The sequence below is a fragment of the Cherax quadricarinatus genome, chromosome 1, assembly GCF_038502225.1.
Source record: "Cherax quadricarinatus isolate ZL_2023a chromosome 1, ASM3850222v1, whole genome shotgun sequence".
NCBI classification, from domain to species: domain Eukaryota; kingdom Metazoa; phylum Arthropoda; class Malacostraca; order Decapoda; family Parastacidae; genus Cherax; species Cherax quadricarinatus.
In genome coordinates this window covers 4,251,881-4,265,855 of record NC_091292.1, presented here as the reverse complement: position 1 = coordinate 4,265,855, position 13,975 = coordinate 4,251,881, and the positions used below count along the sequence as shown (strand labels likewise).

Genomic DNA, 13,975 nt, shown 5'->3' with positions numbered 1-13,975 from the left:
AAGGGTACTAACTCTCTGGCAGACTTTGAGGAAAGAAACGAGGGGCATAGATGGAGCCCTCGGGAAACACGGACCAGATGTGTGCCAAGTTCAATGGCAACGTCGAGAGGGTTTGCTACATCAACACCAGCGACCCGTAGAACAGGAGCCGGGTCAGGAGAGTATTTACCACTCAATTTCCTCACTTTTTTCTAGACTGCACTCATAGAAGAAGCAGAGGTGATGGTGGAAACATAGTCTCGCCAACAAGTGCCTTTAGCTTCACGGATAACACGGCGAGTGATCGCACGCTTCTGCTTAAAATCAAGAAGTCTCTCAGCGGTTCTATTGTACCGGTACCTGCCCCATGCAGCGCGTTTCAAACGTACTGCACGAGCACAAGCAGGAGACCACCAAGGCACGCACTTCTGAGAATGCCTGCCTGAGGTTTGGGGTATAGAATGAGAAGCTGCGGTATAAAGTGACGTCGAGAAGAGGTGTAGGAGCTCATCAATGGAGGATGAAGAAGGAACCTCACTAAAAGCAGTGAGGTGTGAGTAAAGATCCCAATTTGCCCGATCAAATTGCCAGCGAGGGCTACGAAAAGGTGGTGAATAGGAAGGAGAAGTAAGAATGATTGGAAAATGATCGCTGTCGTGTAAGTCCGGTAGAACAGACCAGGTGAAGTCTAGTGCAGTGGAGGAAGAGCAGACTGATAGATCAATGCAAGAGAGAGTATGAGTACGAGGATCAAAATGGGTGGGAGTATCCGTATTTAAAACATGGAGGGGGTGATAGGCGAGAAAAGCCTCCAACTGGATGCCACGTGAGTCACAATGAGACCCCTCTCCCCCCCAGAGGAAATGGTGGGCATTAAAATCACCAAGTAACAGAAGTGGTGGTGGTAAGGATGAAATAAGAAAGGCAAAGTCTGGGATAGAAAATGCTCGAGAAGGAGAGAGATATAAAAAACATATTGTAAACCGCTTATTCAAGTGGATACGGGCTGCAGTGTAATGCAGCGAGGTATGGACAAATAGTTGACAGTACGGAATATCATTGCGTAGAAGAAGGGCACTTTCATTAAAGGTCCCATCTGAGAAAGGATCCGAAGAATACAATAAATTATAGCCTGAGATAGGTTGGAAAACAGCCGAGTGTAATTTTGGTTCTTGTAAGCAAGCACCAACAGGGGAAAACTTGGAAAGCAACATCTGAAGCTCACCCCGATTACCCCTGAGGCCGCGGATATTCCACTGTAAATAGGCCATGATTGGCGATGAAGAAAATACCAGGAATCTGTAGGTAAAGGCACCTACGGACTAGAGGGGTTAGAAAAGTCAACGTGTGGTGGCATTGGAAGATGTTCAAGCAGCGAAGGAACGGAGCGTTGTGAAGAATGGGGTTGTGAAGATGGAGGAGAGGGAAGAGAAGGAACAGGAAGTGAATCAGTGTCCATTGAAGGTTTAGTCTCTGCAATATATTCTGAAATGGCTTCAAGTGTTTCTGAATTCAAAGATGTATGGGAGACCATATTGGAGATAGAAGGAGGAGGGTGAGTAAAGATTGGGACAGTAATGGACTGTACCAAAGTAGAGGGGGAGGGAAGTGTGTAAGGGACTGGAGATGAAGTATGGGGGGGGACAGAAGAGGCAGAAACCTGGGAGGTGGCAGAAGAGGGAGAAACTTGGGAGGGGACGGGGGTGGAAGGCATAGTACAAGGAGGAGGGTGAATCCACACTTGTAATAGAGCCAGAGAGAGGGGAAGAACTAGGTACAGAGACTGGAAAGGTAAAGTGTGGAGGTGGAAGAAGGGAAGGAAGGGGCAAAGAAGATTTGAGCAATGTGGATTTTTTGGACTTCTGAGAAGTAGAGGGGCGATTGGTATTAGGTGTCGTACAAGGTCTTGTCGATACTGGGGCTTGTGAGGAAGGACGCGAAGATGTGAGAACAGACTGAGTTGTAGTCGGGACGTCAGAGCCAAGGACAGCAAAAGGATTAGATGCCGGAGTGGCTATGGGAGGGGTATCAACAGAGGAGGCTGCAGAAGATGGGACCCCAGAAGTGGGGGGATGTTTGGAAACACGAGAATAAGAAACACGGGGTAGTCTCCCTTGGAGGCGGAGATGAGTAACTGCCATAGCATAAGGGAGACCTTCTGCCTCTTTGAGGCAACGGATTTCACGTTCATTTAAGTAGACCTGGCAACGGCGGGAGTACGAAGGGTGAGCTTCATTACAATTAAGGCAAGATGGAGGTTGACTGCAAGATGTATTAGAATGGTCGTCAGCACCACAGACTGGGCATTCGGCCATAGATCTGCAATATTTCGCTGGGTGACCAAAACGCCAGCAATTTCTACATTGTTGCGGTGTAGGTATCACCTTTCGAACTTGTAACCGATGTCCCGCGACATATACAGAGGACGGGAGTTCTCGGCTGTCAAAAGTTAAACGAGCCACATTGCAAGGGTAACGTCTCCGCCCCCAGGCAGGAAGGACATAAGTGTCTACTTTGAGGATTGGGAGATCCTGGAGTTCCAGCTGTTCAAGAATGTCATTGCCACATGACTGGAAATTCTGTTGGACTATGGTATGGGGCAGAATGACAGTACCACTACAAGAATTGAGAGAAAGATGTTTTTCAATAGTGATAGGAGTAGTATCGATATTCGAAAGGAGAGAAAGATCATGAGCTTGGGTAGCATTCTGGACAGTGACGATGCGTGTGCCGCTCTTGAGAGCATGAAATGAAATATCTCTACCAACATGACGCAGGAGCGCTTTGCCAATACTATGGTCAGAAAGGTAGGCAGAAGAAGTTGGTCTTAAAGTAAAGAATTTAGTCCATTGTGTGGTCCGAAACTGAGCGTGGAGAGGGAGTGCTTGACGTGTCGGTCTTTTCCGAGTAGAATGGGAAGGTAACAAAGGAGCATCATCAGGAGATTGACGTTGGCGTTTAGGAGTAGGACCGGAGTTGGTCCGGCGTGAAATGGGCAGGCGATTCGAAAATTGCCGTACCGTAGAGGGAGAAGCCGGAAGCATAGTCAAAGGAGAGCGGAGTTCAGACAAATCGAAGGAGTCAGTCGAAGCCCCGGTACCTGAAGCGGGTGAGGAAACAGCACCAGCAAGAGGTACAGGGGCATCAGGAGTGTCCGAAGAGTGGTCTAAACACAAGGCAGGGTCAGAATGGGGTGCGGTATCAAGAAGGGGCCCGGGGGTAGTGGGTTCTTCATGGTTAGGTTACTCCTTTGCTTTTTGTTTTTAAGAAAAAAAAAGAAAGAAGAAGAGAAAAGAAAAAGAAAAAAAAGAATAAAAAAAGGGGGGAGCGGGGAGGAATAGTTCCCAGGAGGAATGAAAGGGCCGGAAATCTCCCTCCGCGCCCAAGAGGACCTCAGCACCGCTAGTAGCGCAGATGCAGCATGGAACCCGGGCCATACCCTACCCTTCATGCCAGTAAACCAGCAATCCGGGATAGCAACCTCACATCTGCCGAGCTACCTCGGTGGACAAAAGAGAGGGCGGCCGGATATCCTCCACAAAGCATACCTCCTTCAGCCACCACCCCCGGAATCCGAAAGGTGACTTCCAGAGATACACCTGTTGCCCGAAAGACACCCAAAGCTACTCCGGGATACCGGAGAGGGATTGGGACATCCCCAGGCGATCCAGATTCCACGGCAAACTACGCCACCGCCAAGAACCTCAACGGAATGGGATGGACCCTGGTGTCCTTTCCCCTACCTAGGAACTAGCGCGCCTGTGGGAGAAATCCCAAAGGCCAAAAAGAGGAAGGACAAAAGGGAGGGGTGGGGAGGAGGAGGAGGAATGGAAAAAGGGGAGGATGGGATAGAGGAGGGGAGAATGGGGGGTAATTAGGTTCGGTCTGAGGAAGAAGACCAACAGGTCTAATTCCTCAGACCAAGAGCCTCTTCACCACGCCAAGGGGCCCCCCTTGAAGAGGTAGACACTTGTACAAACCCATAAGAAAATGTTTTGCCAGTAGCTTTATCAATACAGAGCTTATTAATGGGAAACAGTAGATGAGGTATTCAGTCATCTAGTTTCCAAATAAGGTCTGTATTGAATTGATAAAACCAGTAAGTAGCACATCTTGAGAGATGTCTAATTCTTCAACCTGTCTGTATTGTATGCCATTTATGTTATGATTGTTCTTTTCAGTTGAACGGCAGACACTCACCATGTTAAGAATAAACTGCATAGACATTATGCACCGGATCGATGAAGTTCCAACAGTAGAGGGTGTTGATGGAAGAATATTTTAAGTAAACTAAATGTACATACCTTCCAATTGTAAATTGAGACAAAAATAAATACCAGTAGTTTGTTTCATCTTTGTTTACTTGTTGATATTAGGCATTGCAGTACTTTGACTACACGGAATCCTCTTGCCTTACATTTACCCCTCAAGGAAGGTTCCTTGATGTTGGTGAGGGGCTCTTGATTTAGGGAATTGGATCTGTGCTCCAGTTCCCCGAATTAAGCCTGAATGCCTTCCACATCCCCCCCCCCAGGCGCTGTATAATCCTCCGGGTTTAGCGCTTCACCTTGATTATAATAATAATTGCCTTACATTTGCACCATTGTTATTTCATGCTCAAACTCAAATGCCAGTATAATTTATAGCACTTTCATTGAAATATTACCATTCTAAAGTCTACAGTTAGCCTATGCAGTGCTGTATGACCTTTGTGGGGTTAGCACTTAGTTTTGAGTGTAATAATAGTTAACCTTAATCTCCCTTGCCATGTAATTTCTTAGTTCCTAAGAACTTAAAATTTTAATATTTTTATACAAATATCTTGGCTGGAATTAATTTTTAAGTTTTCAAAGAAATATTACAATCACGGGGGAGCGCTAAACCCGTAGGCTTATACAGCGCATGTGGGAGGGGAATGAAAGGTATTTAGGCTCAATTCAGGGAACCAGAGCACAGATCCAATTCCCTACATCAAGAGCCCCTCACCAGCATCAAGGAACCTCCCTTGAGGGGGTTAAAATTATATAATTATTTTTTATTAAAGAACATTCTAGGTTCTGTGTTTTACTTCAAATTAGTTGTTATAAGCAGATGACCAACCAGGACAACTCAACACCCAAGGGCAGAGAGTTTTGACTCGTAGCTGACCAAACTATCCCACAAGTATTAAATTAAGCACTAAACCCACAATTCTAGCAGCTTCAAATCAAGCAGGAGAAAGCTGGTAGGCCCACATGTGAGAGAATGGGTCTGTGGTGTCAGTGTGCACCACATAAAAAAAAAAAAAAAAAAAATCCTGCAGCACACAATGCATAACGAGAAAAAGAACCTGACCGTTTTTAGGGATTAAAATGCTGACTTTGAGGTGTATTTTCATAAAGTATTTATCGCTGTATTCTCGTTTTCATGGTCTCACGTGATAAAATGGAAATTATTATTATTATTATAATCAAAAAGAAGCGCTAAGCCACAAGGACTATACAGCGCTGCAGGGCAGGAAGGAAGCGAGGGTATCAGGTGGCAAAAGGGAGATGGATGAGTAATAGGTTACGGATAACAGCGGGGTAGTGGATGGTGAAAGGGTAAAGGGCAGCAAGAGACTGAACTAGAAAGGGCTGAGGGGAGTGCGAAAAGTATCATCAGAGTTTGTGGAGTAAATCAGTCGTTGTCAAGAAGTCAATGAGAGAGTCAGGATTAAAGGAGGGTCCATCAGCAAGAAGGGAAGGTAAAGAGAGAGTAGTAGAACGAAGACGACGTTGGAGGTAAATTCTGCGTGCTCGTTGATAGAGAGGGCAGTCTAACAGAATGTGGCTAATTGATACTGGAACTTGACACTGCTCACAGAGAGGAACAGGGTGCCTCTCCATGAGATACCCATGAGTAAGACGAGTGTGGCCAATGCGAAGGCGGGAGAGAGTGGTCTCCCAATCTCGGCACTGATGACAAGAAGACGGCCAGTAACCTATGCTCGGTTTAATAGAATGAAGTTTGTTACCGAGCAGAGTTGACCAACGTTGTTGCCAACGGGTGCGAAGGTGGGTAGCTATTGCAGCAAAATAGTCCAGAAATGGAACACCTCGATAGGAAATTGGTAGGTCATGTACTGCTGACCGCGCAGCAGTGTCTGCCTGTTCATTGCCCTGTACGTCGACATGACCAGGGACCCAACAAAAAACAATATCTTTATGTTTGGTAGAGATACGGCGTAGCCAAAGTTGGATACGGAGAACTAGGGGATGAGATGTATCAAATTTTCGTATAGCTTGTAGAGCACTAAGGGAGTCTGAGACTACTACAAATGATGACACAGGCATAGATGCGATACGAATAAGTGCTGCAAGAATGGCATACAGTTCAGCAGTAAAAATGCTAGCTGAAGATAGTAAATGCCCCCGTACGACGCTGTCCGGAAACACTGCTGCGAATCCGACGCCGTCTGAAGACTTAGAGCCATCTGTGTACACAGCGGTGGCATGAGAATGGGAGTGGAAGTGATCAAGAAAAAGAGAGCGGGAAGCCACCGTAGGCAGTTGAGCTTTCGAGCAAGGGAGTGAGAAAGAACAGATCCGAACAGCTGGAACTTCCCAGGGGGGGTAGGGAAAAGTGAGATGCTACATGAACATATAAAGGTGGTAACTGAAGGGAAGACAAGAGCGAATGTAGGCGAAGAGAAAAGGGACGGAGCAAACAGGGGCGGCGAACGAATAAAGAATGTCTACTAATATCGGTGACCATTCTATAAATGGAAGGATTGTGTAGATCGTGAGAGCGTACATAGTAACGAAGGCAATGGGCATCACGGCGATCAGACAAGGATGGAACATTTGCTTCTGTATAGAGGCTCTCAACAGGGGAAGAGCGAAAAGCACCAAGGCACAAACGTAAGCCTTGGTGATGGATAGAGTTAAGGCTAGAGAGAGTAGCAGGAGAGGCCGCGGAATAAATCTGGTCACCATAATCGAGTTTCTATAAAACGAGGGCTGAATGTAGGCGAAGCAGAGTTCGACGATCAGCTCCCCAGGAAAGATGAGCAAGGGTTTTAAGAAGGTTCAGCCGGCTGTGACAAGTTGCCTTCAGAGAGGTAATGTGAGGTTTCCAGGTTAACCGACGGTCAAAGAGAAGGCCTAGAAACCTGACTGTATCACGTTCGGGGATACGGGAGCCATAGAGATACAAAGGATGATCGGAGATAACAGAGCGTCTAGTGAAAGTAATTTGGTGAGTTTTGGTACTTGAAAATTTAAACCCATGTGTGGTGGCCCAAGTGGAAACACGGTCGACCGCATGCTGGAGAGAAACTGCAATAAGGTGACAGTCAGCGCCTGCACAAGCAATAGCGAAGTCATCAACATAGAGTGATGACCAAATATTGGGTGGAAGAACAGAGGCCAAATCATTTATAGCAAGGAGAAAAAGTGTTGTGCTGAGAACACATCCCTGAGGGACACCTTCAGCTTGGACGAAGTCCGGGGAAAGAACATTATTGACTCGAACACGGAAATGTCTGTCAGTTAAAAAGTTCTTAAGGAAGGATGGTAGATTGCCTCGGAGGCCTAAGGAATGGGCCTGGGCCAAAATATTATACCTCCAAGTTGTGTCATATGCCTTCTCAAGGTCAAAAAATATGGCAATAACTGAGTGATTATTCGCAAAGGCATTACGAACATGCGTATCCAAGCGTAGTAAGGGGTCTATGGTAGAACGAACCTTACGAAAGCCATATTGACTAGCGGAGAGACTGTTGTGAGTCTCTAAATACCACATTAAACGTCGATTTACGAGGCGTTCCATCACTTTGCAAACTGCACTAGTAAGAGCGATGGGGCGATAATGGGAGGCATCATGTCCTGTAGTACCCGGTTTGCGGAAAGGGAGAACAATGGCAGATTTCCACAGCTGGGGAAGAACTCCTTGTGCCCAAATAAGATTGAAGAGGTGTAAGAGGACTACAAGGGCTGACCGATGTAAATGTTGTAACATACGAATATGAATGTCATCAGGCCCAGCTGCCGATGATCGGCAAGCTGAGAGCGTTGCCTCCAGTTCTTGAAGTGTAAAAGGCACATTATCCTGTTCTTCTCCGAGAGAAGAAAAGTCCAAGGGTACTGACTCTCTGGCAGACTTTGAGGAAAGAAACGAGGGGCATAGATGGAGCCCTCAGGAAATACGGACCAGATGTGTGCCAAGTTCAATGGCAACGTCGAGAGGGTTTGCTATATCAACACCAGTGACCCGTAGAACAGGAGCCGGGTCAGGAGAGTATTTACCACTCAATTTCCTCACTTTTTTCCAGACTGCACTCATAGAAGAAGCAGAGGTGATGGTGGAAACATAGTCTCGCCAACAAGTGCGTTTAGCTTCACGGATGACACGGCCAGCGATCGCACGCTTCTGCTTAAAATCAACAAGTCTCTCAGCGGTTCTATTGTACCGGTACCTGCCCCATGCAGCACGTTTCAAACGTACTGCACGAGCACAAGCAGGAGACCACCAAGGCACGCACTTCTGAGAATGCCTGCCTGAGGTTTGGGGTATAGAATGAGAAGCTGCGGTATAAACTGATGTCGAGAAGATGTGTAGGAGCTCATCAATGGAGGATGAAGAAGGAACCTCACTAAAAGCAGTGAGGTGTGAGTAAAGATCCCAATTTGCCCGATCAAATTGCCAGCGAGGGCTACGGAAAGGTGGTGAATAGGAAGGAGAAGTAAGAATGATCGGAAAATGATCGCTGTCATGTAAGTCTGGTAGAACAGACCAGGTGAAGTCTAGTGCAGTGGAGGAAGAGCAGACTGATAGATCGATGCAAGAGAGAGTATGAGTACGAGGATCAAAATGGGTGGGAGTACCCGTATTTAAAACATGGAGGGGGTGAGAGGCAAGAAAAGCCTCCAACTGAATGCCACGTGAGTCACAATGAGACCCCCCCCCAGAGGAAATGGTGGGCATTAAAATCACCAAGTAACAGAAGTGGTGGTGGCAAGGATGAAACAAGAAAGGCAAAGTCTGGGATAGAAAATGCTCGAGAAGGAGAGAGATATAAAGAACATATTGTAAACCACTTATTCAAGTGGATACGGGCTGCAGTGTAATGCAGCGAGGTATGGACAGATAGTTGACAGTACGGAATATCATTGCGAAGAAGAAGGGCACTTTCATTAAAGGTCCCATCTGAGAAAGGATCCGAAGAATACAATAAATTATAGCCTGAGATAGGTTGGAAAACAGCCGAGTGTAATTTTGGTTCTTGTAAGCAAGCACCAACAGGGGAAAACCTGGAAAGCAACATCTGAAGCTCACCCCGATTACCCCTGAGGCCGCGGATATTCCACTGTAAATAGGCCATGATTGGCGATGAAAATATCAGGAATCTGTAGGTAAAGGCACCTACGGACTAGAGGGGTTAGAAAAGTCAACGTGTGGTGGCATTGGAAGATGTTCAAGTAGCGAAGGAACGGAGCGTTGCGAAGAATGGGGTTGTGAAGATGGAAGAGAGGGAAGAGAAGGAACAGGAAGTGAATCAGTGTCCATTGAAGGTTTAGTCTCTGCAATATATTCTGAAATGGCTTCAAGTGTTTCTGAATTCAAAGATGTATGGGAGACCATATTGGAGATAGGAGGAGGAGGGTGAGTAAAGATTGGGACAGTAATGGACTGTACCAAAGTAGAGGGGGAGGGAAAAGTGTAAGGGACTGGAGATGAAGTGTGGGGGGGGACAGAAGAGGCAGAAACCTGGGAGGTGACAGAAGAGGGAGAAACTTGGGAGGGGACGGGGGTGGAAGGCATAGTACGAGGAGGAGGGTGAATCTCCACACTTGTAATAGAGCCAGAGAGAGGGGAAGAACTAGGTACAGAGACTGGAAAGGTAAAGTGTGGAGGTGGAAGAAGGGAAGGAAGGGGCAAAGAAGATTTGAGCAATATGGATTTTTTGGACTTCTGAGTAGAGGGGCGATTGGTATTAGGTGTCGTACGAGGTCTTGTCGATACTGGGGCTTGTGAGGAAGGACGCGAAGATGTGAGAACAGACTGAGTTGTAGTCGGGACGTCAGAGCCAAGGACAGCAAAAGGATTAGATGCCGTAGTGGCTATGGGAGGGGTAACAACAGAGGAGGCTGCAGAAGATGGGACCCCAGAAGTGGGGGGACGTTTGGAAACACGAGAATAAGAAACACGGGGTAGTCTCCCTTGGAGGCGGAGATGAGTAACTGCCATAGCATAAGGGAGACCTTCTGCCTCTTTGAGGCAACGGATTTCACGTTCATTTAAGTAGACCTGGCAACGGCGGGAGTACGAAGGGTGAGCTTCATTACAATTAAGGCAAGATGGAGGTTGACTGCAAGATGTATTAGAATGGTCGTCAGCACCACAGACTGGGCATTCGGCCATAGATCTGCAATATTTCGCTGGGTGACCAAAACGCCAGCAATTTCTACATTGTTGCGGTGTAGGTATCACCTTTCGAACTTGTAACCGATGTCCCGCGACATATACAGAGGACGGGAGTTCTCGGCTGTCAAAAGTTAAACGAGCCACATTGCAAGGGTAACGTCTCTGCCCCCGGGCAGGAAGGACATAAGTGTCTACTTTGAGGATTGGGAGATCCTGGAGTTCCAGCTGTTCAAGAATGTCATTGCCACATGACTGGAAATTCTGTTGGACTATGGTATGGGGCAGAATGACAGTACCACTACAAGAATTGAGAGAAAGATGTTTTTCAATAGTGATAGGAGTAGTATCGATATTCGAAAGGAGAGAAAGATCATGAGCTTGGGTAGCATTCTGGACAGTGACGATGCGTGTGCCACTCTTGAGAGCATGAAATGAAATATCTCTACCAACATGACGCAGGAGCGCTTTGCCAATACTATGGTCAGAAAGGTAGGCAGAAGAAGTTGGTCTTAAAGTAAAGAATTTAGTCCATTGTGTGGTCCGAAACTGAGCGTGGAGAGGGAGTGCTTGACGTGTCGGTCTTTTCCGAGTAGAATGGGAAGGTAACAAAGGAGCATCATCAGGAGATTGACGTTGGCATTTAGGAGTAGGACCGGAGTTGGTCCGGCGTGAAATGGGCGGGCGATTCGAAAATTGCCGTACCGTAGAGGGAGAAGCCGGAAGCATAGTCAAAGGAGAGCAGAGTTCAGACAAATCGAAGGAGTCAGTCGAAGCCCCGGTACCTGAAGCGGGTGAGGAAACAGCACCAGCAAGAGGTACAGGGGCATCAGGAGTGTCCGAAGAGTGGTCTAAACACAAGGCAGGGTCAGAATGGGGTGCGGTATCAAGAAGGGGCCCGGGGGTAGTGGGTTCTCCATGGTTAGGTTACTCCTTTGCTTTTTGTTTTTAAGAAAAAAAAAGAAAGAAGAAGAGAAAAGAAAGAAAAAAAAATAAAAAAAGGGGGGAGCGGGGAGGAATAGTTCCCAGGAGGAATGAAAGGGCCGGAAATCTCCCTCCGCGCCCAAGAGGACCTCAGCACCGCTAGTAGCGCAGATGCAGCATGGAACCCGTGCCATACCCTACCCTTCATGCCAGTAAACCAGCAATCCGGGATAGCAACCTCACATCTGCCGAGCTACCTCGGTGGACAAAAGAGAGGGCGGCCGGATATCCTCCACAAAGCATACCTCCTTCAGCCACCACCCCCGGAAACCGAAAGGTGACTTCCAGAGATACACCCGTTGCCCGAAAGACACCCAAAGCTACTCCGGGATACCGGAGAGGGATCGGGACATCCCCAGGCGATCCAGATTCCACGGCAAACTACGCCACCGCCAAGAACCTCAACAGAATGGGATGGACCCTGGTGTCCTTTCCCCTACCTAGGAACTAGCGTGCCTGTGGGAGAAATCCCAAAGGCCAAAAAGAGGAAGGACAAAAGGGAGGGGTGGGGAGGAGGAGGAGGAATGGAAAAAGGGGAGGATGGGATAGAGGAGGGGAGAATGGGGGGTAATTAGGTTCGGTCTGAGGAAGAAGACCAACAGGTCTAATTCCTCAGACCAAGAGCCTCTTCACCACGCCAAGGAGCCCCCCTTGAAGAGGTAGACACTTGTACAAACCCATAAGAAAATGTTTTGCCAGTAGCTTTATCAATACAGAGCTTATTAATGGGAAACAGTAGATGAGGTATTCAGTCATCTAGTTTCCAAATAAGGTCTGTATTGAATTGATAAAACCAGTAGGTAGCACATCTTGAGAGATGTCTAATTCTTCAACCTGTCTGTATTGTATGCCATTTATGTTATGATTGTTCTTTTCAGTTGAACGGCAGACACTCACCATGTTAAGAATAAACTGCATAGACATTATGCACCGGATCGATGAAGTTCCAACAGTAGAGGGTGTTGATGGAAGAATATTTTAAGTAAACTAAATGTACATACCTTCCAATTGTAAATTGAGACAAAAATAAATACCAGTAGTTTGTTTCATCTTTGTTTACTTGTTGATATTAGGCATTGCAGTACTTTGACTACACGGAATCCTCTTGCCTTACATTTTAAGCCTGAATGCCCCTCAAGGAAGGTTCCTTGATGTTGGTGAGGGGCTCTTGATTTAGGGAATTGGATCTGTTCTCCAGTTCCCCGAATTAAGCCTGAATGCCTTCCACATCCCCCCCCCCCAGGCGCTGTATAATCCTCCGGGTTTAGCGCTTCACCTTGATTATAATAATAATTGCCTTACATTTGCACCATTGTTATTTCATGCTCAAACTCAAATGCCAGTATAATTTATAGCACTTTCATTGAAATATTACCATTCTAAAGTCTACAGTTAGCCTATGCAGTGCTGTATGACCCTTGTGGGGTTAGCACTTAGTTTTGAGTGTAATAATAGTTAACCTTAATCTCCCTTGCCATGTAATTTCTTAGTTCCTAAGAACTTAAAATTTTAATATTTTTATACAAATATCTTGGCTGGAATTAATTTTTAAGTTTTCAAAGAAATATTACAATCACGGGGGAGCGCTAAACCCGTAGGCTTATACAGCGCATGTGGGAGGGGAATGAAAGGTATTTAGGCTCAATTCAGGGAACCAGAGCACAGATCCAATTCCCTACATCAAGAGCCCCTCACCAGCATCAAGGAACCTCCCTTGAGGGGGTTAAAATTATATAATTATTTTTTATTAAAGAACATTCTAGGTTCTGTGTTTTACTTCAAATTAGTTGTTATAAGCAGATGACCAACCAGGACAACTCAACACCCAAGGGCAGAGAGTTTTGACTCGTAGCTGACCAAAAAAATCCTGCAGCACACAATGCATAACGAGAAAAAGAACCTGACCGTTTTTAGGGATTAAAATGCTGACTTTAAGGTGTATTTTCATAAAGTATTTATCGCTGTATTCTCGTTTTCATGGTCTCACGTGATAAAATGGAAAACATTACAGAAATAGAGATGATTTTGATCAGTTTCACAATGAAAACTACCTTGAAATAGAGCTCAAAGTAGCGGAAATGTTCGATTTTTACGTATGTTCAGGAGTAAGCAAATCACACCACACGTCCAATACATGTCAACTGGGGAGTCTAATATTCTTTCACTAGTGCATTGATATTATTTATACCATTTTTACGCAGCGCTGTATAGCCCTTGTGGCTTAGCGCTTCTTTTTGATTATAATTAATAATATACCATTTTTACAATAATGCAGTAGTCTGCATAACAGTAAATTTTATATTTTTTGTATGAATAAAAAAATCTAAATAGAAAGCAATAGTAATATAGGAGGGGCCTAGAGACATGACTAATGAACATAGGATGTTATTTTAGTGCCAAAAATGTCTACATTGTTTATTCTGGACCCTATTTTGAAATTGGCATCTTTTTTAATTTGCGTGAAATTGGCCAGATTACCAATTTCTGACTACTTTATTGGGTAGTTCAAATCGGTAAATGGGCGGTTTCTTGTGCTCAACTGATAGAAAAAATGGACTTCTAAAGAAATAGCTATGAGTTTGGTCAACTGGAACAATGGAATTGGCCAAAAACAGGGCTCAAAGTCAGC

The 13,975-nt window shown here is 45.8% G+C and overlaps 1 protein-coding gene across 2 annotated transcripts in view; it reads left to right on the top strand.

Moving 5' to 3' along the window:
- The window catches only part of mRpL21 (mitochondrial ribosomal protein L21), a 38,618-nt gene extending 26,225 nt beyond the window's left edge, over window positions 1-12,393 (top strand). The window contains exons 5-6 of one of the 2 annotated variants that reach the window (XM_070086632.1): window positions 4,161-4,275; window positions 12,225-12,393. In XM_070086632.1, the coding sequence (XP_069942733.1) occupies window positions 4,161-4,264 (104 nt within the window). In that variant the 3' untranslated portion in view covers window positions 4,265-4,275; window positions 12,225-12,393. Of the gene's footprint in view, window positions 1-4,160; window positions 4,330-12,224 lie in introns of those variants that run through there. The other variant, XM_070086574.1, reaches the window with a different exon arrangement.
- Window positions 12,394-13,975: the final 1,582 nt, after the last annotated feature.